We start from the raw sequence: 26,004 nt of genomic DNA, 5'->3' as shown, positions 1-26,004 counted from the left end.
CAGAAGCTACAGAATTAGGACTTCCTCATGCAAGATGTTATATCTCAGTATGCCACATCTTCCCCTCTTCTGCTCAGGAGTCAGTTATTAATGAGTAAATGGCATTCACACAGAGAGCAGGAAATTCTGACTGTTTCTCCCTCCAGCAATCAAAAACTCAATACATTTAACATATCCCAGGTACAGAAAACGCTGATTATTTTTTACCTGAAACACTACCAGGTGTTCACATTGCTAATGCAGAATTATTCCAATGATGGAAGACTTCCCATAAACCATTAAAACCAACTTTTACTACCCCACACCTTTAAAAACCCCCACTTTTACTACTCCACATCTCTTCTTTATTAGCATTAGATATCAGCAGAAGAAAAGGCCACACCAAGGATTGTATTCCTGTATAGGACTCCCACCTGGTTAAGGTAATGATATTCCTCCGGCTGCTTCAGGTGAAACGCTGATCTCTCCTCCTCGCTCGCTCCTGCCAGGAGGTAATAAAATACATGGTAGTTCCTGGTGACAAATGAAAAACAAAAGCTGTTAGACTCGAAAATGAACAGCAGCACTGAGCAGAGGCACATTGAAACCTCCCAACCTGATTTTCCAGCTCCCAAGCTCAGGCCTGACACCGTTTAGAGCTGGTCTGTACCTGCTGTGCAGGGATGGAACAGATTCAATTATGTCACGGAGAATGAGATCCCTCTTCTCCATCCAAGGACAGCCACTGCCCTAGAATCTACTTGAAGAATTTCTAGCTGGGATGCTCAGGTTTTCCTTTAGAACCAAGTGCAATGCCCACATATTTCACAGAATCCCATAATCATTTAGGTGGCAAAAGACCTCCCAGAGCATTGAGTCCAACCTGTGCCCAAATCCCACCTTGTTCCCAGCCCAGAGCACTGAGCACCATGTCTAGGAATTCCTTGGACATCTCCAGGGATGGAGACTCCAAACATCCCTGGGCAGCCCCTTCCAATGCCTGACAACCCTTTCCATGAAGAAATTCCTCCTGGTGTGCAACCTGAGCCTCCCCTGACACAGCTTGAAGGCGTTTCCCCTTGTCCTGTACCTCGTTCCCTGACTGTCCCCAGCTCCTTTATTAGAGCCTGACCTCTTTTTTTAGAATTTATTTCCTTGCAATGCAGAAATTATGAGTTTTCATACCTTATTACCATTAAAAAGGCAGCAACTTTGCAGTTGCTGTTCCATGAGACACAACTGAAAAATCTTCAAATATTCAAAAATTCAAATATTCAAAATACCTGAATATCACTAATGCTAAACCCACCCCAAGGGACACTCATCTGTTCTGCTTCCAGACGACTCTAACACAGATTAACGCCATTTCTTTCTAAAATTAAAGCTGTGCTTTTATGTTGGATGTTTTCCAAGAGGATCCAAGTTTAATCATCTTGCAACACCCAAGAGGACGTTTGTCAAGGCTGTAGATGCTCTTTAACTCCAGGAACAGCCCTGGAGCATTCCAGAAAACTCACACATCTGTCTCCAAAGGGAAATACAGCCAGAAGTGCCAACAGTTGAAAGGCAACTAAAGGCAGCAAATATATTTAAAAGTGGAATAATAATTACTGAGAGAGGAGAGGAATATGCAACAAAGGCTATGCATCAAATTAGGAAAGAACACACTTCACATAAGTTCATTCTCTATATAATTTTGGCTCTTTCTAGAGGCCCTGTGAAGGCTTCAGTGAACTGCAAAGAAGAATGAAAATACCATGTTTCTCTCCTAAAATGACACATTAAGCAGTTCACAAGTTGCACAAGAATGAAGGGGTACACAATAATCTATCTGCCATAAAGAAAATTAAAATTAAATTAAATGTAACAATATTGTAGTGGGAGGTCCCCTGCTCATAGCAGGGGTTGGAACAAGATAATCTTTAAGGGTCCCTTTCCAATACAACCTATTCTATGATTTCATGGTAAGCCAAAGACTTTTCATAAAATAATGGAGTTTATTCCTTCCATTAGCAGATTTCTTCCTAAACAACAAAATATTCAAATATAAAATGCATCATTAATCTCTGCAGCACAGGGTTAAGAGTATGAAAATCCTGATCCCCTGTGCCAGCTCCACCAGGGATTTAAGTTATCTGTGCCACATATAGGAGTTAAACCCAAGCCCTGGGCAAAGCAGAGGCACCCACCGCTCGTTGTGCTCCTGATAGACCAGTCGGGACTTCTCCAGGAGGTATTTTTCAACATAAGCTCTGCAAGAGAAAAATCAAAGCATCATTCACTGACCTGATACTCAGCTTCAACGAACACAGCTTTACCAGGGGCTTCAGCCTTGTACCCACACAAAGAAGTTTCAGCCTTGTTTCACTTAGTTATATAAATTTCTTCCTCAGCAGAACAAGCCAAATATTATGTTTGGCTTTTGAGGTTTTTTTGGTTTGATACCAAGCCAAAACTAACTTGGATCTGAAAAACATGATCTCAGATGCGTCAGCCTATGGGCAAGAGAAATGCTGTCTGCAAGGAAGGAGCTCGGATCCCTATTTCATCCAAAGCCAGCAAAATCCCATTGCCTGCAGCCCAGGAGCCGTGCACATGGAAATACATCTGTGAGCAGAAGCGTGCAAGATGCCATTTAGCTGCAGAATCAGTCCCCAAATCCCCATTCCCTCTTCCAGAAGAGCCACTTCTCACCAAAAATTTGGGTTATTAACTTCTGGCTCCAGTCAAAAAAAATAAACAATTGCGAAAGCTCCTCATTGCAGTTTACATTTTCTCCTAAGAGCCTCCACAACAAACACGCTCAATCTACATATTAAATACTTTTTTCAGGTTTGTCAAGTTAAACAAAGCTTCCACAGTTTTTTTTCTTCCAAACAAACCTAACCAGTAATGACAGGGATTTGGAAGCCAGAGTTCTAGGTGGCAGTTTGGATGGTGGAGCTGTGCTTTTCTGGTGACAGATGCCCAGTGACGTGGCTCCCACGGTCGGAGCTATGGAGGAATTAGGAAACCCAATGAACCTCAGGCATGGTGGGACAAGGAGGTGCTTTCCTTCACTATACTTTTCCTGGGAAAGCCAGATCTAATTATGACCTCCAGCACAACTTTCTCCCTTCCTTCCGTAAAAACTAAAATATAAATCATTAGGACATGCTGCAAGGTTTTGTGAACATTCTTATGGCAGCTCTTGGGAGAGGCTACTGGAAGTGGCAAATCCAACTCCCTGCTGGATGACCTTGCTGGACAGGAGGAGTAAAGGAAGAGAGACAGCAAAGCTGTATTCCTGTTTATTCCCTGGGAGGAAACTGGGAACAGTCTATGTATGGATTTTCCTTACCCACAGGTTGATGGGGTTTTTATGTTCCCTTTCTAACCTGAGCCAAATTTTTCCTTCCCAAGCCATGAATTCATGGCAGGGTCAGGGAACACAGTAATGAGAGCATCCCAGATCCCACTGATGAGATCCCACTGGATAATGGCTCAGACACTCCTGTACAACAACCTGCAACATGTCCATGCCCTTGGCATTCCTCCCCACCCCTATAATTTCTGCTCTTATTATAAACCACCCCAAAAATCATTCTTAGGCAATAATTTAGATTGGAAAGGTCTTCTGGAGGTCATCTGGTCCCAAACACAGGGGAATTTCATTTATTCATTTATTTACTATTTTAAAATTTTCATTTTACTTTATAAATTCTATTGTAGAAAGTTTATATATTTTAAATTTTATTTTCAATTTTATTCTAATTTTTTAAATAGATGCAATTACAATGCTACTTTGATAAAATGCTCCCTTGTTTAGTGCAAAGGTCACAATGAATCCAGGTCCCAAGAACAACATCTGTTCCTTCTTGTAACAGGATAGTGAGTAGGAGAACCAGCTTATGTCTTCAATAGTTGATGTCTCCAAATTTATTTTTATTTACCATTGTCAGCTATCAGTTTGACCTTTTCTTTGCTCTTTAAGAGCAAAGAAAAGGAGCTCTAAGGGAATGATCTTGTGTAAAACACTGATTTAAATACAGAGAGCCTGTATTTCACAGGGCTTTGATTTAAACCCCTCCTAGCTGGCTCTAAAGCCTCTCCCATCTGGCTCTTCTGCCATTTCATGGCTCATGTCAGGTGTCAAGGCTTTTGATCATCTCATGGGGACTGAGCAGGTTGCAAAGACCTTCCTCCAGGCCTGGCTTATCATGGATTAGTACATCCAAAATTCAGGAAGCCTCCTGGGAATTCACTGAACTGCAGCACTCCATCAATCTGAGACCATCCAAAACTTCATCTTACAGGGTGGGGCTGGGCCCTGCTCAAACTCCTGCCTGTTCCATCTCTTCACGTTTTGGGTGATTATAGTCAGAGAGGTTGTAAGCAAATTTTCAAATGTTATTTTCAACCTCTGAAGAGAGGAAAACTCTGATTAGGGGCTGCAATTTATAGTTCCATACCAAAGCTGCTGATATGCAGAACACAGGGTGATAATTGATTTGGGTTGTGCTAAAAAAAAATTTGCTAAGTTTTTACAAAGATCTTCTTTCACAGGAAAAAAAACAAACGGGCTTGCATGTCACATATACTTTTTGTTTTTAAAATGCATATATTTTTCTTTAAACATCTTTTCTTTTCACTGGGGGAGCACTGCTAGCACACAGCAGAGTACAGTCACAGCACACTGTGCAACCAAAGCCCAAGAAAGCTAATTTTTTTAAAAGCAAACTCCTCCTATTTTATGAACTAGAATACAGGAATATAATGTTATTTGCATATCTCTGCCAAATAAAAATAGAGGCCACAACCACAGTGCTGCTGCATCATGCCAAGATAATACATAGTTAAGGCATTTGTTGGATTCTTGTTACTCAGGAGGTATTAAAAAAAAATCACGTTTATCCTTTTAAGAGAACTGTGCAGCAGAATTAAATAAGAGGGAAAAAAGAGCATCAGGTTTGATGTGGGATGCAAAACCAGTGGGAAAGGACATGGGGTACCCAAGCTTGCTGAAAAATTAATGGCAGCTCTTTGTGTGATACTGTTCTGCTGAAAAAAAAGAAAGCAAAAAATTTGAAAAGCAATTCTCTAAAATAACAACAAAGTCCCAGCAAGAGGTCTCTTAGCCAGCTGCAGAAATTATACAGCCCCCTGAAATGCTTCTACTCCTCATTTTTCCAAATGACTCAGTTAGTTTGAGTTAAGAGGAGTTAACAAAGCACTGCTCATTACAGCTCCTTAGTGATGATCTGATGCCATGGAAATTATCTGAAGCCAGGGAGAAAGTTTGGTTTAGGTAGTTCCATCCCTGCCATGGGCAGGGACACCTTCCACTAGCCCAGGCTGCTCCAAGCCGTGACCAGCATGGCCTGGAACACTTCCAGGGATGGGGAATCCACAGCTGCCCTGGGCAACATGTGCCAGGGTCTCCCCACCCTCACAGCCAAGAATTCCTTCCCAAAACCCCATTTGGGGATATCCCACTTTCCCTCTGGCAGTGGAAAACCATTGCCCCATGTCCTGTCACTCCAAAGTCCCTCTCCAGCTCTCCTGGAGCCCCTTCAGGCCCTGGCAGGGGCTCTGAGCTCTCCCTGGAGCCTTCTCTTGTCCAGGTGAGCACCCCCAGCTCTCCCAGCCTGGCTCCAGAGCAGAGGGGCTCCACCTCCTCTGGGCTCTCTCCAGCAGCTCCACGTCCTCCCTGTGCTGGGACCCCAGGGCTGAGGCAGCTCTGCAGGTGGGGGTCTCACCTGAACAGGGCAGAGGGGCAACATCTTCCTTTTCCTGCTGCCCATGCTGAGGGATCAGCCCAGGCCATGGGGGCTTTCTAGGTCCCCAGTGCACACGTCCATGAGCTTCTCATCAATCATCACCCCAAAATTCTTCTCCTCAGGTCTGCTCTCAAATTTTCAAAGCTGAAATAAACTGAGGAGAACCACAGTGGAGACCTGGGAGGAAGAAGAGGCTTTCCCTGGTCAAGGGCTGAATTAAGGAGAGACTTGCAGGGAGAGCCTGGGGGCAAGACAGCAAGAAGAGTGTGGCTCAATGGCCTTCAGAACTCCCAGACAGAGATTAAATCCTCCCCTTGGCTCCTGAGCCTGAGCCAAACCTTTCACTCCCCATCTACTGCTCAGCCTGTACCCCATCCCAGCTAAAACATTCCCCTTTTCTGCCTTAACTCCTGTCTGAGGAGGAGACGCTGCTTTTCAGGTTCATTAAAAATTTGACATCAGGATTATGGAGAGCTCAGCCGGCTTGAAGGCAGCTCAGGTGTATCCACATCTCAGCACTCACCTTGGATGCACCAATATTTCCATACCACCAGATTTTAATAAGCTAAAACCTATGAATTTTTATTTCCTATCTCCATTTTGGGAAAAATATTACCAAAGCAAGTAGCACCCTACTGCAGCCTGTTTAGGTTTGGGTACACCCAGCACCCTCCCCCTGTTCCCACTTACCCTCGCACAGTGCCTGTCTCCTGGTAATTCACTTGGATGAATTTGCCAAAGCGACTGGAGTTGTTGTTATGGGCTGTTTTTGCATTTCCAAATGCCTGTGAAAAGAGGGAGATGCCATCGTTATGCTGGAAAAGCCACCGCCTTGCCTGATTTCCATGGGCGTCACTCACAACTGGACTTGGGGGATTTTCCTATCATTTCACATCAAAAAAGAGGGGATGGGGAAAGTTTCTTGAGTGGTTCACAAAATAATCTAATGAGCTGCTGGGGACCATGTTCCTTTGCAAGCTGGTGTTCATGAAGAGAAACTAAACACTGGTTAAAAATAAAGTGTGAGCTGCACAGAAGAGATTTAATGTTTGAAGTTATTACAGTCTGCATTAAAGCTGTGCTTTGTTCATTTAAATAAATATACAAGTACACTGCTCCAACAGGACTCTACATTTTAATGAGCTAGAGGAAGCTGCTTTTTAATTATATGTGGAATTAGGGGAGAAAATGCTTTGAAGGCTACTCAGACTAGATAATGTCATACACAGCACCGGCAGAACCCAGAGTATTTTCAGCATTTCAGACACCGTTGCTGCTGTTGCTTTTCCAAAATCAAAATGCTTTTAAGTCTTTATTATGCAAAGCTTTTATTCCAACCCTGCCTTACCAAAGCACTGACTGGAGAGAGTAATTTTTGCCATTTAAAGAAATCTCTGAACTGAAACTGCTGTTTTCAGTTGTGCCTAAATCACTTTCATAATCATCCGGACCACAGTGACAGAATCTGCCAAGCCACCAGGTCCAATTAATGCTTCATTTATTAAACCAGTTTTCATAATCACACACCTTTTCTTCTAAGTCAAATTTATTTAAGGTAATTATAAGTTCAGAGATAATTTCAAAGTGTTGCTCATGTATGGGCATTTTGTGCTGAGGCTTAACATCAGAGCTCAGCTCCCAATAGATTTATTCCCTGCTCAGCTATTTATTAGAAAAGATTAAAAGGGCTTTCCATCTATAATCTGAAGCTTTTCAAATGACCTTTGTGGATTTAACTTCCCAGCTAAAAGCAGAATAAAAAGGCCAAATGAAATGAGACCTTGGAGAAAGGGTATTGGACACATCCTGTCCGTGCATGATCCGGTTCCCTTCCCAGGCTGATGTACTTCCCAAATTGCTCACATTTAATGATTTAAGAACCCCAGAGGTTTGCCATGGAATAACAATGTGATTCCCCCCCCATCTGAATACAGGGATTTGTTTAAACTCCAACTATTGCATATGAATCTGCTTTAGTAGACTAAAGCAGGTTCTGGGAGAGCAGAAACCTGCCCAGCAAACAGGTTATTCTGGAGGGATGATTCCAGAGCTGCAGCTCAGGAACCCTACAGAGGAGTCACATCTTTTCAGGCTGTTCACACTTTTTTCTTACTTATTTGCCCCAAAAATCCTCTGTGCACCCAGCAACCCCCTCAACCCACCCTCCAGAGGACATCAAAGGCACCCACACCTCCCCTGAAGCCCCAGATCTCTCTTGGAGATGAAAATCCAGTCACACTCTCCCCACACCAGCAATTTTGATATTAAAAGATAGGACAGTGTTTAAGATTTCCAAAGGATTTACCTCCAGGTATTTCAGTGAGCAGAGACATAGCAAGAAGCTTTTAAGCAGAATATTCAAGACATGCAAGTGCATCCCCTTATATTTAGGTATTAAATGGTATTAATTAGGTTACGAGCATTTATCTGCTATGGGATCACTCATCTTCTAAGAAACCATCTTAAGGCAATGAGATAAAATTTCTATACACCTAATTAACACTGCTTGTTAGAGAAGCAGCAAGATGAACCTGAACAGACCAAACAGGAGGCAGCACAGTTTTATATCATCTCATATAAGAAATTTTCATTTAAAAAAAAAAAATTTTTAGCAAAGAATAATATTAAAAAGATTTCTGGTTCGATTCCCTGTATTTCTACCATAAGTAATCACTCACAGAGACAAACAACGTCTATTTATTAGGATTTCTTTGGGGAGAGCCTTGCTCAGGAATCAGTCTTTCTTTTTCTGTAGCAAGGAAATTTAAGAGAAAACATTTCAAGTATAGCAGTGGGGAACAGCGAGATTCCTCCTTTTTTATGAGCTTTTTTGGGGATGAATGTGCCAGACCACATGATATGTTATAACCCAAATGCCTCCAGAAATCACAGCCCATAATGTTCCTCTTTCATGCATTTTTCTTTCGTGCTGATACAAATGAGAAAGGTCTTTGGATCCCTTCTTGTGCAAACTTCGGGTGACTCTGGGCCTGGCACGCTGGGAATGGGCCAACAAGTAGCTGGAGAAACGTCTGGTGTTTGATTTGAGACAACTTAATACATTTTTGTTTGCTTTACTCACAAGGTTTCTTTAGCAGGACTGTTGAGCTATAAAAAAGTGCTATTAATTCAATTTATACGTGTCTAATCCATATAGACCAGACCAGAACACCCTGTCCCTTGCAAGCGGGGCAGAATATAATAGTTCAACTTCAGAAAACGAGTTATAACTTCTCTAAAACAAATTATCTTCTGTTCATTTGATTGCCCTTTACTGACTCATTGATTTGAGGCTGCTGAGCAGCTCAACGGACAAAACTCCAGAACAGCATTCCAAGGATTCTTGGGGAGACCAAAGCTTTTACTGGCCAGGGCTCAACATTTGGAAGAAAACAAAATTCAATACGTTCCTCTGTAGGAGCTGGGAGTCCCTCTGGACCCAGAGGGTGATCCAGCAGTTTGGAGAAGGCAGGAGAGAGCAGCTCCATTCCTCCTCCTCCAGCCCTCCTGCACAAAGAGATGTCTATCAGGATGAGGGAAAAAAGGAATTAACAGTTTCCTGGCTAAATGCTCCACGTTCCTTCTGATCCCAGAGGCTTGCAGCTTCCTCGTTCTCACCTGAATATTGATGCAATCTGGATTAATTCCAGATTACAGTCAGAATAAGGATTATTTTAATGTCTTTCCTGAAAAAACGTCATTTTCCAAACCTCAGCAACTGGGAAAACACCGTGGTGAATTGTTCTTATCTGGCAATAAAACACTGTTCTACAGATCATCCAAACTGAGCATTATTCCTCCATAGAATAACAGCAATATACTCCTACAGAATAACAGCTGCATTCCCTTATGGAATTACAGCTTCTGTGGTAAAAGAACAAGTGGAAATACAGACCTTTGCCAGCATATTTTAGGTCCACAGCCCTAAGAGGAGCCTTTAGCCCCCACCCTTGGAGGGAAAAATAAAAACATCATCTTCTCTTTGCTGTAGAGGATAAGAAATATATTAATATACGAGTTTTTAAATGGTTCCCCATTAACCTCAAACATAAATTGAATTTTTTTGAAAGTCACACCATGAATATACCAGAAGAACAGCAAGTTGACTGCTTGAATCTCAACTATGCCATTGTGGAATACTTATATTAATAGTTATATTCCACTGAGGGGCATGGAAGGGACGGGGAGCAAGATTCCATCAAGCTCATTAATTCCAGAGAGAAGAAACAGGTTAATATCAGACAAGACAGTGCTGGAGGATTTGAATTCCCTGGTTTACTGTGAAATTTGGAGTTCATTAATCAAATGTATTCATAAAGTCTGAATGACTTGTAACTGTGTGAGCATGCTGGGAACAGCTTTGCTAAAACCTATTTCCCACCAAATAACATAAATACAGAAGGTGCTGGAGCACCAGGAGCAGCTGAGGGAGCTGGGAGGGCTCAGCCTGGAGAAAAGGAGGCTCAGGAGGGACCTTCTGGCTCTGCACAGCCCCCTGACAGGAGGGGACAGCTGCGGGGGTCGGACTCTGCTCCCAGGGAACAGGGACTGGAGGAGAGGAAACGTCCTCAAGTAGTGCCAGGGAAGTTCAGGTTGGATATTAGGAAAAAAAATTTCCACATAAAGGGTTGTCAAGCGTTGGAGCAGGCTGCCCAGGGATGTGGTGGAGTCTCCATCCCTGGAAGTGCTCAAAAAAAGACTGTATGGGTCACTTGAGGACATGGTTTGGTGATGAACATGGTAGTGGTGCTGGGTGATTGTTGTACTGAAAATCTTAAAGGCCTTTTCCCCCCTCCACCCCTCCATGATTCCATGATGCCCATCAGATGTGCATTCCCATGCTTCACCTACAGCTTCTCTTGGAGAAACACAACAGGTGGATCCACAAAAAGTGGTGGATTCAACATCCCCTGTAATTTATTTCCAGATCTGAGGGCTGTTTATCCCAATATTCTATACATGATGCTTGGGAAAAAAAATCCATAAACACTTTCACTCAAATTAAAAAAACACACAGGGAAGAAAAATAGCATATTGGAATTTTTGAAATTCAATGTCTTTTATATGTGTCCAGGGCACTCATAAATTTCTTCCTCCTCCTGAAACATATACAGCAGGATGATAAAGATCATTTTCCCTAGTTTTCATTCCACCTGAAACCAAGCTCCCAGCACTCTTCTTGCCCTGTTATATTGCTTTTTAACAGAAATATATTGAATTATGTCCAGGACATAAACTGCACGTACACTACTTAAGTTAGAGCCATGCTAAATCCCCTCCCATTATTGCTCCTGCCCTGGGAAGAACTTTTAAACCTCCAGCTCCCACCTCGTGATAAAATCTTCCAGACTAAATTGATCTGCTGAAACAACCCCACTTTGATGGACCTCTCCGACATTGAATTCCCATGAGGAGCCACCTCAGTGCAGAGAGATCACGGCCCCTAAGGAAGCCAAAAGGTATGAGGTACAACTTGAATAGCTGCAAAGAAAAAATAGCTTTTATGGGAACCCCTCAAGCTGTGGTTCAACAGTAACACTGAAAATCTAATTTATAGCAGCTAAACACGACTTGAAGCGCCAACACCTTGGGGTTTTGCTCTCTCGGCTGTGGCTCCGTGTCCCACACTGAGAGATGAACCCAGCGGTGTTTCTGTGGTCAAAAGCACAAACCACAGATTATTTATGGTGTTCCTGCTGCAATGCCTGAGCAGGGCCTGAGCCTGCCCCACAGCCCCGACCTGCCACACACTGACCTTTAAAGACCTGCAAACTTTCCTACCTCGCTGTTCTTTGCTTCAAGGGCCATTGCAGCACCTTGAAGAGCAAACATGGGTTTTCCATTTCACAGAACACAGAACCACAGAGTGGTTTGGGTTGGAAAGCACCTGGAACATCACCCAGAGCCACGCCCTGCCACGGGCAGAGACACTTTCCACTAGACCAGGCTGCTCCAAGCCCAATCCAACCTGGCCAGGAATGCTTCCAGGGATGGGAAATCCACAGCTGCCCTGGGCAACCACCCTCACAGGAAAGAACTTCTTCCTAACATCCGATCTAAAGCTCTCCTTTTTAGTTTAAAACTGTTCTCTCCCTCCATCTCTTATCCCCTGTCCCTCTCCAGCTCTCCTGGAGACCATTTAGGCACTGGAAGTGGTCTCTCTCCCTCCATCTCTTATCCCCTGTCCCTCTCCAGCTCTCCTGGAGACCATTTAGGCACTGGAAAGGGTCCCCAGACCCTTCTCCTCTCCAGCTGAGCACCCCCAGCTCTCCCAGCCTGGCTCCAGAGCAGAGGGGCTCCACCCTCAGAGCATCTCTGTGGCCTCCTCTGAGCACTCAAACCAAAACATGACAAAGTAACTGAAATTCAAGGTTATAATGACAAAATACTTTTTTTTTGTTGTTTAAAAATTGGTGATATTTGTCTCTAACACTTTAGAGAAAGCATGTCTTGGCTGTGGACATGAACAGAATCTAATCCTACTGCTTTAGCAGGATCGAATCCAGTCTTTGGCAGCAAACACAGCAGAACATCTCCTTGGTGGTGTTTGCTTCCTGTGCTAGCTGGATTTTTTGCTTATGAGCATCTCAAACCCATGGAGTTTCCTGTTTCTTCCCATAAAATCAATACTCAATTTTTAAGCAGTTGCAGAAACCAAAAGGTGCACATCTGTCCTGTCCCTGCTCTTTAGTACCCACAAAAGAACGTTTCAAATACATGACCTACAAATACTTCAGACGCAGAAAATCCAGAGGATAAAGACACCTGGGAAGTGCTGATGACCCTTCCTCTCCCTCCTGCCCCGAGGGAGGACATGGAGAACAGGTCCATTTGGCTTGCAAAGACTGCCCAAAGGGCCAAGACCTTATTTAAGGGGCCTCCCCCCACCAACCAAACATACAATTTTTGCATTTATGAAGTTTAAAATGCTCTTCATCCCTTCACTGCCACTTCACTGTCAATGACAGCGCAGCCATCACTACATGGAATTAAACTCAGCAGGATTCTTCCATCAAAAAGCACACCAAATCCTTCATTACAGAATTACAATTACTGAACAGCAGCCAAAGGAGTTCTACCCATTAACAGACAAACCCTCTTGTGGTTAAACTAATGTGTAAAATACAACCCTCATGGCACAAACTATAAAACATCTTTTTAAATTTTTTTTTTCTCATTACAGACAGTTTATGTCAACTAAAAATATTTTGTCATGGTAAGACACTTGCACTGACCCTGCCTGGGGTGAAGACTGAAATTATTCCAGGATAGCACTTTTCCCCCTCTGGGGAATCATGTCAACATCCTGGCATGGAGAATCATATAAGCATGGAATATTCCTGAGTTGGATGGGACCATCAAGTCCAACTCCTGTCCCTGCACAGGACACCACAATAAATCCATGTCCCTAAGAGCACTGTCCCAACTGCTGGGGCTCTGGAAGCCTTGAGGCCATCGCCATTCCCGGGGAGCCTGTTGAGCACCTGACCCTGCTCTGGGGAAAGAACCTCTCCCAAAACCCAACCTAAATCTTCCCCACATAGCTCCAGCTGTTCCCTGAGGTCCTGTCCCTGGTCACCACAGAGGAGCTCAGTGCCTGGAGAAATTAAACAACAAATTTTGTGCAACAACCTGTCTTAAAATACAGGCTCAGTTATGACCACATGTCTTTGTGCACATTGAGTTCACACTCCCCAATACAAATATGGAAGAGAAGGAATTGTAATGGGAGAGCAGCAACTTACAGAAGGTTTAGGAGTCAATTTAGTTGGAGTGCCAATGTAATGGAAATATCCAAAGCACCATTATGGGTAAAATACTTGAGATAAACCCCATAAGCATCACTACAACACACCCTTGTTTGGGAGACACAATGCAGAAGCTGTACCAGCTATGTAAGAAATAGGATTTAGTGTCTGCATTCCCAGCAAAGACTTCAGTGTTGGCAGAATATTCCTCCTTTTCCAATATTTTAAGCACAGGATCAGACCACGGCAGCTTCTTCCTTTCAAGTGATGCACTGCCAAAAAAGGAATTACCATGAAACCACAATGCAAGAAAACAAAACCCCAAAACCCAAGCAAAGCCTCCAACCTAAGTCCTCTTCCCGAACTGGGACAGTTTTCCTACGCAAGTGCAATAATGGGAAAAAAAACCTGAGCTGAGCTGGCAGCCACCAGCAAACGCCCGTACGACGGATCCTGGAGGCACAGGCTGCCAAATCCCTACGGTCTGGCCGACATTCCTGCTCCTCTGCTCAGACATTCATGTTTTTGTGAGCAGGGTGGACAACCCTGGGAAGAACAGCCAAAGGCTCATGTTTTCCAGCAACCTCGCATACATTGGCCAGCAAATATTTGGGTGGAAAAAAATCTTCATCCTAGGTTGAGATTCGGATTTAAAGAAGCATCCCAAAATGAAGTTGGGAAACTTGGTGTTATTATAGTGTCTCTCCAACTCCCAACATTCATATTCTGCAGCCAAAGAACAAACTTTACTCTGTCAAATGCAGGCAGCAAGTGTCTAACAGGTGCCAGGAATGAGCAAAATCTCCTTATTGGTGCTGCAAATGATTTTTTCATAGGATAAAGACATAAAATAATCGCAATAAAACAGAAATAGCAATAAAGTGACCAGTTGGAAACAAGTCATAGCTAAAGGAGGAGGTTTTACACTCCCCAGCCAGCAATACAAGTGCTGTAAACAAGCACTGCAGTGGGAACAAAGCTGCACTGACAGAATGATGACGGATTACCCATGATGACCCATTAATGTATATATTTCAAGTGATGACTGAGGAGGGTATAACCTATATAACAAGCTATATTATGCATTGCAACATCAAGCCATATCACTATTTCCTTCTCACCTTTCATAACCCTCTTATGCAGAGCTGGATGAAGTGCAGCAATGCAGTACAAACTGCAGCTGCAGCAAATAAAACTTGTCTGCCATTGCTAGAAACAGCCTCACACAGTGCCAGGAGCACTGCTGGCTTCCTTTACTTTAAATACAGTAATACTGCAAATAACGGAGTGAGAGCAACCCCAGGGGGAGCTTTGGGACATTGGTGGAGGAGAAGACAGACCTGCCCTGGCAGCCCCACAACCCCCATGGCCTGGGCTGAACTCTCAGTGTGGGCAGCAGAGGAGGGGAGGACTCTGCCCCTCTGCCACCACAGGTGAAACCCCACTTGCACAACTGCCTCCAGCCCTGAGTATCCAGAACAGGAAGGACATGGAGCTGCTGGATCAAGGCCAGAGGAGGCCATGGAGATACTTTGAGGGGTGGAGCCCCTCTGCTCTGGAGCCAGGCTGGGAAAACTGGAGGTGCTCATCTGGAGGAGAGAAGGCTCCAGGGAAACCTTAGAGCCCCTGACAGTGCCTAAAGGGGCTCCAGGAGAGCTGGAGAGAGACTTGGGACAAGGGCATGGAGTGACAAGACAAGGGGAAATGGCTTCCCATGCCAGAGATGGGATGGGATGCCAGAGATGTTAGATGGGATATTGGGAAGGAATTCCTGGCTGTGAGGGTGGGGAGGCCCTGGCACAGGTTGCCTAGGGCAGCTGTGGATGCCCCATGACCCTCAGAAGTGTTCCAGGCCAGGCTGGATGGGGCTTGGAGCACCCTGGTCTAGTGGAAGGTGTCCCTGTCCATGGCAGAGGTTGGAACAAGATGGGCTTTAAGGTCCTTCCAACCCAAACCATGCTGTAATTCCACGATGATAAACAGGTAACAACATTCCTAGCACCACATTTGCCTTTTTCTTCTCAAGGTTGAGGCTTTTGAGTCTCCAGAGCTCCTGATCACTCATGTCTCATCTGCCCTGAAGCCCCTAATAAAGAAAATATAACTTTTCTATTTTCAGTCATCCCTCCACATATTTCAGTGCTCTGCAGAAGATGGGGGTAAATTCCTGTCTCTAAAACATCTCCTCGTTTTAGAGCATGGAGCATTACATCCAGCTGTAGAAAGCCACCTCTCACCTGTGGCTTCACATCCTTTCCAAAGTAACATGGTTTGGGTCTTTTTGTCCTGTTGTCTCGGAAACCTTGATGTTTCAAATGACACAATACACAAACCAAGTGCTACTTTTTAAGACATAATTTCATCATGCAAAAACATCCACACAGGAAACTACATCCCAAGAACACTTTAGGACAAGGTTTTGCCGCGCTCTTGTCGCCGTTGTCACCTGCTGACAGCTCTCGTAGCACTCAGAGACTTGCTGAAGCTGTGACTCACTGATTTTAGGAGCTGGTGATGACAAGTTGCCATCACCCGAGCCTGACTGCAGCTCCCATTGCCACACCACTCACTTCAGGTGGAGCAGCTGTGGAGCCTCAGCCTGAGGGCAGGTCTGGAAACAATCCATCCGAGTCCTGGGAGGTCATCTTGAAGAAGACACAGTGCCAACCCCAGGTGGAGCCACAGCCCCTGCTCAGCACAGAAATTAAACATAGCCCATTGGCAAGACACTCATCCCTTGCAGAGGCTTCCACCCCCTCCTTCCCCGGCATCAGCCTTAAATTTAGGGAGAGGGATATGGTCTGCTGGACAAGCCTTGGACACTCTCCAGCCCCTGAAGGAAGCCTCTCCAAGTCCCTTCAAAACTCTAGTTTTTTACCCTTTTTTTGAATATCATGATTTGACGTGGGGCCATAAATGTTTGGAAATAAAGTTTCAACTTCCTATTGCATACTTGGGTAGCCCAAAAAATGCTCAAAAGAAAAAAAAGAAAAAAAAAAAAAAGAAGCAGCATTCACTGCACACTCTGGGCTTGATATAAGTTTTCCTGCAGTTTGTCACCAAAATTAATGCCACAAAGTAAAAGGCAGGAGAAAGTGTCCCTATCGTAACACTCCCCATCTGGAACCTCTTAGCAGAGGCACAGAGCCCTGATGTATATTTGACACACAGTTTTTCCTGCTTTTCCCGAGAGAAATATGTGTAATGAAGAAAAACAAAAACACGTTAGGCAGCAACCAAAACATACCAGTGTAACCCGAGCCTCAGCTTGGCTCCCGCCCCTGCTGTCCTTCCTCTCAGACCTCAGCCACTTTCTGCTTCTTATGGACAAAAAATCATCCACGCCCTCCCCTCCAACAAACAAAAACCAACCAAATCAGAGCTTTGTCATTAAATCAACACAATAAAACCCACATTTGTTTTCTGCCACGTAAAAAATCTCTTGAGTAAAGAGAAGGTTAAACGTGAATCCACACATCTCCAGCCCTTCCTTGCTTTTCTGTGGGATTATATAAATAATCTACAACTCCTCTTGACATGATTCCAAAATTTCAAGCGCCACTGAGCAGCAGCATAAAATTTCCATGCCTCATATGCCGTTTGGATGAGTCGCTTCCACCACGGCAACGCTGCTGGGCTCGTCTTTTCCAGCTTTTGTAATGTTTCAGTAGCCACAGGCAGCTTCAGATGGCTGACTGATCCATAAAAACACCTTTTCCCTTATTTCCACAGTTCAAATTAAGTAAGAGATTAAAAAGACTTATTAGTAAGTGTTGGGATGGACCACAACACCTGCAGGAGTCAGACTGAGGCACAGCAGTGAAAAAATTATCTCATCGGATCGATGGGAAGCACTGAAAAATAGTTGTCTTATCAGAGACCAGAATTTGATAAGCACCAAGAAAAACAAGAGCTGGCACTGGTTTTTTTTAGGAAGCAAAAGAGAAGTCTCAAAAATCAGCGTGTTCCTATTGGATATTTATGTTAGGAGAGGGTGTCTGTTTCCAGCCGTTAGGTAAAGCAAAACAGGACAATTCAACAGGTACTGCCTGTCACCTTTCCAGAGGAATACTTGGGGGTTTCCTTGAGGCCACCATGGAGAAGTTTCCTATGAACTGAACCAGGTTCCTGGGCTGGGGGTAAATCTGACCCCACTCCATCCATGTCAACAGGTACTGCCTGTCACCTTTCCAGAGGAATACTTGGGGCTTTCCTTGAGGCCACCATGGAGAAGTTTCCTATGAACTGAACCTGGGCTGGGGGTAAATCTGACACCACTCCATCCATTCCCTGCAGAGCAGGAACAGCTGCGAGGCGAGCACTGCGCAGCCGATGCCCCGTGGCACGAGATTGGCACGGTGCTGCAATTCTGCTCGTCATGGGAGAGGTCTCCAGGCAGGGAAGGAGCTTTCACTTCCAAGGTTATCCTGCCAAAACCACCTATTTAGCTTTGCGCAATGTTCCTTAACACTGCCAAGGCCGGTATTTCTGAGAACAGAGCTTTGGGGTTTAAAGGACAAGAAAATCCAACCAAAAAAGGAAAGTCCTGAATTAATGAAATTAGGGGAAACGTGGTGAGATTTTATACTCCAGCTTTCCACATCACAGAAAACGTTTCAAAACCAACACGGATATTTTTCTGCTGTCCACCTCTTCCTAGCCTGGCTCTGAAAAATGCCAAATGGCTGGGATAGATGTGAGGACCGTGTTTTCCTTTTCCTTTTTGGAAAGGGCAGGAGTCAAACCGAGCCCAGGCCCGGTGTGCCAGGGCAGATGCGCTGCCAGCATGCCAAGGATGCAGAGGCTTTGCTGCTCCTTCTCTGCACCAAGATGAGCAGCAGCTCTTCACCATCCACAACAGCCAAGCAGGAGAGATCATGAAGTGGGGACTCAAAGCACCTTCCTTCAATTCCATGTTTTCATGTATCTATTAGGAAATGTAGTTCGAGGTTGTATATTCCACGGAGGGGCAGGATTTTTAACAACACTTGAAGTATAAATTTTTACAGTGGCCACACACATCCAATTTCACTGCAAGACTTCCAGGAGCAAAGAGCCAGCCCAAACCCCCCACTCTGCATTGATTTTACCCAAAATGGAGCAAACCAGAGGAAGGAATGCAGTCCAAATTTTTACAGCAGCATCCAAGTGCCACTGAAGCTCCATCTGGGATCTTCCCCTACCAGCTGCTGAGATCTTTCCAGATATGAGGAGGGCATGGAAGGGTAGCAGCAGGAGGATGCTGTGTCACTGAGAATGTCTTAGAACAAATTCAGACTCCAAAGGCATTTAATAGCATTTAAATTTGCCATCTCCTTTGTCTATGTGCATCATATTTTGGGGAACACCAGCTTTTCAAGCCTTCCTGCCCACCAGAAGGACACAGGAGAATGTGTATGTGCAACAGTGCATCAGAAGTACAAATATTCCAGAGCAAGGTGTATTGGATGAAGAGCTGGTGACCTGCTGTGCTGGGAGCCGTGCATGAGTGTTTTCCACTACAGCTGCCAGCAGGAGAAACACAGCAGATACACTTGGAAAATCCACAGGGGCATTGCTTGCCGGAGCAAACAGCAAACCAGACTTCATTATCCAATTAATTTCATGCGAATATGCAAGGCTTTGCTAGAGCACATGCTCATTAACTGCCCTCTCCTCTGATTTCCTGAAACGCTGGTTTCCAGTGCACAGGTATTGTACATCTCATTTCTTTTAACACCTTTTTTGTTTTCTTGCCACCACACAGCCTGACAAAACCTCTCTGATTGTTCCTTACTCTGATGATACTCAGTCCCTCCCCATCATAGTGTAACTAAAAACATTTACAACTCCTCTTGTAGAAATTTTCAGCCTCTACAATAGTAAAATTCAGTAAAATTAATTTCTTCGTTCAACCTTTGAAGAATCACTGCAGTGTGTTAAAATCTTTTAGTAAACCTTCTGCAATTAAATATATAGTGAATAAACTAAAATCACAACCTGATGTTGGTATCAAAGTAGCTGTGATAGAACAAGAAAGAGGTGGGAAGTTTTGTAGACAGATGTAAGAGTACCTTTAACCAGCCTGACTGGAATAGCTGGAAAACTCAACCAGAATTGGAGTACATGTCTTCTGCCAGGCTGAGACAAACTGCAAAGCTCAAGCACAAATTCAGAGTCTTTTTTCTCAATGTAGCAAGGGATTGGTTGAACTGAATGGGAGAAAAGGATCCTTAACCAGAGGAGCCCAGGGATAGGAAAAGGCAAAGGAAAAACAAGCACTCCCTGTGCTGAGTGGCAATACATAATTTATAACCCAAATAAAACCACGTTTCCATCTATTATTTGGAAGCAAGTGGTGACCTAACATGCAGCAGCACAGCACAATTGAAGAGTGAGCCGTTACTAATTACACTTGGTTTGTAAAAATGAACAGAGAACCAGTGTTTATTTGCAAGGAAAGGAGCTGTTGGCACTCTGGCACTTGCTCCAGGAGTGAGGCTGGAATGCTGGAGCATCCCTCCCTGCAGGGCCAAGGGCAGAACAGTGCCCAGAGGCACATCCCCATCTCCTACCCAGTACAAATACCAGACTTGCATGATAGAGCATCTCTGGGGGGGAATGTCTTGGATCACAATGACTGATCCAAGACATAATTTTATATTCTCAATAAAAAGCATAAGAAGACATCCAAACCCATTGTTTTGATGTCCTAAATGTCCCTTCATATGGCAGAACAAGGGAGGTGATGGTTTACAGGATTTTAGTCAAGCTCAGACCTGCCAATGAAAAACAGGCTGCAGGGAGACTTAGATCCTCTCTTTACATTTTCCAGCACCTCTTATCCACCTCCAAAATCTTTATTCTATACATATAAAGTTACTCCTGAGAGGTGACAATGTATGAGAGGTGACCTCATCATACACCACCCAATTGTCAAGACGATGAAAACAACAAGGACATGATCACTTAAGTGGTCAAAATATCTCCTAGAGGGAAAAAATCTTAGAAAGATTTTGTGGGTGTAAAGCTGAAAGATCCCTCCCTTAAATAACAATGCACGCATCATCCTAAAAGTGGAAATAAAGCAGGGAGCTCAGCTACACTTGTTGCATTTGGGATGATGTGAATTTATTGTTTTTTCAACCTTCTTTATTACTATTTTCCTTTTTGCATTAAAAAATGCATGTGGGATGTAGCAGGAATCACTGGATTGCATCTGTTTATCCTGGCTGGGGAAGATGGGGATGCTGCTCCCGCTGGCTCACTCAAAGCAGCTTTATAAACCCCAACAAAAACACCATCAGTGCTAACTAAGGAGGGATTTGTTTGCATCTTTCAAGAGGATATTAAATGTATTTCTTTATTGACCTTAATCAGCAAGTAAAATACTACATTAAAAAATTAAACTCATGTGAAAACAACATTTCTTCTCTAAATAGATCTGCCTGCAATTCGGGAGGAGGGTGGAAAAGGAAACTAAAACACTGACAGAAAGGAAAACCACAGAAAGAAACCTTTCTTTCTCTTGCTGAGCCTCATCCTCTTGTTTATAACTCCCAAGGAGAACAGCAGCACGATTGTCCTACCTCGTGCTGGCCGGATTTCAGCAGGAAGGCTTCGCTCACCCGGCCTCCGGCATCCAATAGCGAGGCCCTTCCCTGGCCATCTCTCTTTTTTACTGCTCCTTCTTCCCCATCTCCCCCCTTGGATGGCATCCAGGATAGGGGGGTTACTGATAATTCACCAGCTTCCCAGGCTAAAGTTACTATAATAATTAAAATTAGGTTGGGATTGAAACAAGGCATGGAAAAATAATCCCACAGTATCAGGGGCTGGACCAAAAAAAAAAGGAGGGAAAAAGGAGAGAGCTGGTGCTAAGGAGCTCTAAAAATCTTAGTTTGATGATACGTGATGCTGAGAATGAACATCACCTTCAGAGATTTCCACCTGTACTCTGCTGTTCCCTGGGACATTTGGCACAAATACATGGGGGACACTATTCCCAGCTGTATCAAGACCCTGACCCAGCCTACAAACATACGGTTTGGGGGTTGCTACTGTATTTGCAATCCTTCCACTGCCACTTTAGAAAAAAAAAAAACAACGCATCAAAGACCGCTCATGTGAGAGGCAGAAAGAGGGAGGGAAATAACCACATTGAATTATCCACACATTTAAGTCCTGACTCACTGAACTGTTCACCCTTGGCGTCCCTTTAACCCCATCTCTGGCACCAGCCCCCTACAAGACACACAAAATTAAACTGAGTTGATTCCATGGCAAGGAGTGGGATGGGAGAAAAAAATAAAAGACACATCCCTGAAAACACTCTGAGCAATTGCAGGTGCCCTGCTCCAACTGCATCCTTGTCCAGAGAAAGTTGGTTCATAAGAAACTGAAGTGTGGATCTGGCAATCAGGGGTGAAGTTGAATTAACTGTGGTTTGAATCCAGTCAAACAAATCAAAGTCCTTCCAACCCTGCCCATTCCACAGTTCTATTAAATACAGTGACTTTTCTCAAAGCAAGAAACTTATTAGTAAGCTCAAACCTATTTTCTATTTTGAATTTCCAGTTGAAAGCTTGAAATTTAATTAAACTATTTGGAAAAATTAGTGGTTAAGATCTTATGACACGATAACCATGAAGCAATTTAAAAATTACAACCATTAAATCAAAATATAGACTTATGGCTCCTTCAGTATTTGCTCTCACAGATCCTCATGCCTTAAGCCAGGAGGTGAGACATCCTGCTTATTCAAAAAGCTTCTCCCAGCTCCAGCTCTCTTCCCAAACAGACACGATGAACATGGAAAACCAGAAATATTTCGCTTACTCATAATTCTATCTTAATGAAGCTTTCCCAGCACCAAAAACCCACTGAGGGGAGACAATCTAGCAACGCACAAGTGTTGCAGCACAGATGGAACAAAAAACCTGCCTATTCCTCGAGTACCCCCCGCCCAACAGGGTCAATCTGCACGGAGCAGGACAAACACTCCATTTGCTGAGAGCTCATGGATGTCTTTAAAAGCCCAGCGATCAATAAAGTGCAGTTAAAAAACTTAGTCCAGGGGGCTCTAATGTGATGGGGATTAAGCAGATGCCGACCCACGCTGCTCTAAACTTGAAAATGGACCTCAATGACAACCTGATTCTGATTTAGAGGGATGGGTAGAAAGGAAACAATGCATTTTTATTTCATATTTCTATAACTCACGTATATATTGCATTTATGTTACATTTTTATATATGATATGTTATATTTTTATTAATATATCTTGTACACCTATTGTATGCTTATTTTCTTTCAGTATACCTAATATTTGACAATTTAAGGAATGCATTTTTGTTGTAGGCTAACATGATGCGGGAATTGCCATATCCTTAACCTCAGGGCAACCACAGCCAGTGCCACTGAACCAAGGCCACTCCCATCAATTAAATCCCCTCTGTGCCCCAGTTCCCTCTTGACTCGTCACCTGGAGGATGCACCAAAAATCAGACTAGTTTGAACTCATGTTATTTATCATTTCAAGCTCTTCCAAGGAAAAACCTGGGGCTTAGCCCTTGCTAATCGCGCTGTCCATTGGATGATGCATTAACGCAAGCATCCAAGTGAGTGTCCACTCTGTTGATAAACCCTGCTGATAAATCTAATTAACGCCAGCTGAAAACCAGGCTAACATCAATAGTTGTCTTTTTTTTTAAAAAGCATTATGTTTTCTTCCAGTTTCATTGAAATTATTTGGCTTTCCTGCAGCAGATGAAAACCAGATGTTGCAAAGCGGGAAGGGATGCGCGAGCCAGCACAAAAACCCAGGACTGCAACAGGCAGGTCGCACCCATTCATTACCCACATATTTCCCTTCTGCCAGGAGGTTATTTCTATTGCATCTCTGTGATTACAAATATTATAATTGTGATGTAACTCTAGAAAGCCCCGGGTTGTCCCTCGCAGCCCAGGGCCGCACGCGAGCCGAAAGGCGCCGGCAGAGTTTCTTTGTGCTGTGTAAGCACTTTGGAAAGCCTTAATGCCAATATTATGCTTTGTAATCCCTCCTGGAGCAGCCAAAGCACAGGATTAATCCAGGTTTAACAGCTCTTGGATGCCCACTTGTTACACTGAGACTATTCAAGAAGGCAAGGAGTTTGTGTGCATGGACACAAGGCAATTTAGGAAGTTTCATTGTGCAAAATTGAAGGCGCACCCCCATTCCCCTGATTTGCAGCACAAGGTGAAGAAGTAGGAATTGGGTTATTTATCATTTTTAGCAGCTACATGATGCAAAAATGGGGAGCATTGGTGGATTACGGGTGCATTTAGACTGACTGGCTATATGCACCAGTAATGGAAATGGCAGGTGACCGTGTGCTGAATTTTTAGACATATTTCCCAAGTCAGAAAGGACTTTGAAGTTCTTTCTCTTTCCACAATATTATTTTTTAACAATTTAATTTTAATCTAACATGTCTAGCAATAGAATATTCTGATTTAAAGCAAACATCCGGTGGCAATCTGGGCAGGATGTGGGAGCAGGTCTTTCCATACTTCAATTTGCAGGACAGAAAAGAGAAGGAACGGGGAAAATAAACCTTGTGCTGGATTTGTAGCACAAAAATCACTGCCCAGCAACACTGACAGCACTGGTGGGAATTACACATCATCAGCATCCCAGTGTTCTGCAGCTGCTATTCCAAGGAGTCCGCTGAAATTCCTTTAAAACTGGCTTAATTCATATGAATTTCACATCCCAGCGATGTAGCCATGTACTGCAGCAGCATCTCCACTCGTACCAAACATGCAACAAACACACCTCACATTTCACTAACAGATGCAATAATTAACATATTGGACAAATTTCCATTGCTAAATACCCTCCAAAATATTTTAACTGTCCATCACAGCTGTGCTTTTCCATAGCATAAAGGGTTCACTTCTGTTACAGCTTGAGAATTAAGTTAAAATAAAGCTTTTTACATTCACATTAAGCCACGACCCAGAGAATGCAATGGGGTTTTGCCTGAGTAATTGTTTGGGGATTCTATATGACACCTGAGATGTTGTATTATTGTTGCTGTTGGTATTATTATTATTTGTAATTATGAACAACTATGACACCAGCAGTGCCAATGTTTTTGTATATGAGTATACAGATATATTGCTATTACATAGATTATTACAGGACATATTAATATATATAAATTTGGACTACTTTGAGTCACCTGCAATGCAGATTTTTCTTTGTGCATATATATAATTACACTGTTATTATATTACATATATTAATATAACAAATATTATTTCAGATGTTATTTTTAACTTCTTTGACACCTGCAATGCAGATTGGGGCATGTGTATACATATGTAATTACACCATTATTATTATATATGTTATTATAGCAGATATTATAATATATATATTATTTTGGACTTGTATGTAACACCTGCAATGCAGATTTGTGTGTGTGTTCATATAATTAATATATATGCCATTATTATAGGAGATAACTTATTTTATTATTATTACTATAGGAGATATTAATATATATATATATGTTGTTGTTGTTATTTAACTGTTTGATTTTGATATGACACCTGTAATGCAGATTTCTACCTGCTCGTGTATGAAGCGTCCCAAAACTTCCAAAATCCCATGGCAGGTTTTCCTCTAGCGCTTATTTGGGGAAACTAAAATGAACTGCTCATTATCATTTTCCCTGGATAGCACATCCTGGTGCTGGCCATCGCCCACAACGAGCAGCGAGGCTTTTGCAGGCTGATTGTGTGCATTCATCCACTCCTGATTAAGCTCCAGCGGAAAGCACGGAGCAGGGGAAATCGAGCGATCCGCGACGCGACGGACAAAACAAAGAGACGGCAACGAAACGCCAGAAAACAACTCCCAGGTCGGGTTTGGCAGCGGGCTGGGATTAGATCACTGCGAATCCTGGCTTAAGGAAAGCTCCAGCATGAATTTCCTGACTAAGGTAAAAAAACCTGGCTCAAATTTACGACCTGCTGGCAAGGTTACCTCTATCCCAGAGGCCTCCAAATACCAGGAACACTCTGGCCCAGAAATGTAGAGTTCAGCCTAATAATTCAAACACATTCCTCCAAGCATCGCCAGCTCCGCGGCCGTAGCCTTGGAGATAAAGACAAACTCCAATGTCTCGAACTCCACATTTTTCAGAGCCTTAAACTAAACCAGAAAAGTGTATTTCCAAAGTTTGCAAAGTTCTCTTTCAATGAAGAAGTGGATGTGAGCTTGTAGAGAAGGTTGTTTTAAGGAGACAACACCAAATCTTCCTCATCTCCATCAGATGGAAACCACTCCATCTGTATTTGCTGAACAACAAAAAAATAGTGCATTTTCTGCTCTTCAGGACTATTTTCCAAATCTCCTTAATTAAAGGATAATTCAGTTTGTAATAAGAAGAAAACCCTCAACTGAACCCCATAATTTCCCACAGGAAAGACTCAGGACTACTCCTTACACCTACCAGCCCGTATGTAGAATATTTGGAATCCTGAGA

At 43.4% G+C, this 26,004-nt stretch overlaps 1 protein-coding gene across 5 annotated transcripts in view; it reads right to left on the bottom strand.

Moving 5' to 3' along the window:
• MYO9A (myosin IXA) overlaps positions 1-26,004 on the bottom strand; it is a 173,147-nt gene that overhangs the window by 104,968 nt on the left and 42,175 nt on the right. For all 5 annotated transcript variants that reach the window (XM_041418455.1, XM_041418456.1, XM_041418457.1 and 2 more), the window contains exons 3-5: positions 6,429-6,523; positions 2,169-2,231; positions 414-513 (exon numbers count right to left, since the gene is read on the bottom strand). In XM_041418455.1, coding sequence (XP_041274389.1) covers positions 414-513; positions 2,169-2,231; positions 6,429-6,523 — 258 coding nt within the window. The remainder of the gene's footprint in view (positions 1-413; positions 514-2,168; positions 2,232-6,428; positions 6,524-26,004) is intronic.

This window comes from Onychostruthus taczanowskii, unplaced genomic scaffold (genome assembly GCF_017590055.1).
Source record: "Onychostruthus taczanowskii isolate IOZ18803 unplaced genomic scaffold, ASM1759005v1 scaffold6, whole genome shotgun sequence".
Taxonomy (NCBI): Eukaryota; Metazoa; Chordata; class Aves; order Passeriformes; family Passeridae; genus Onychostruthus; species Onychostruthus taczanowskii.
This window is presented reverse-complemented; position numbering and strand designations above follow the sequence as displayed.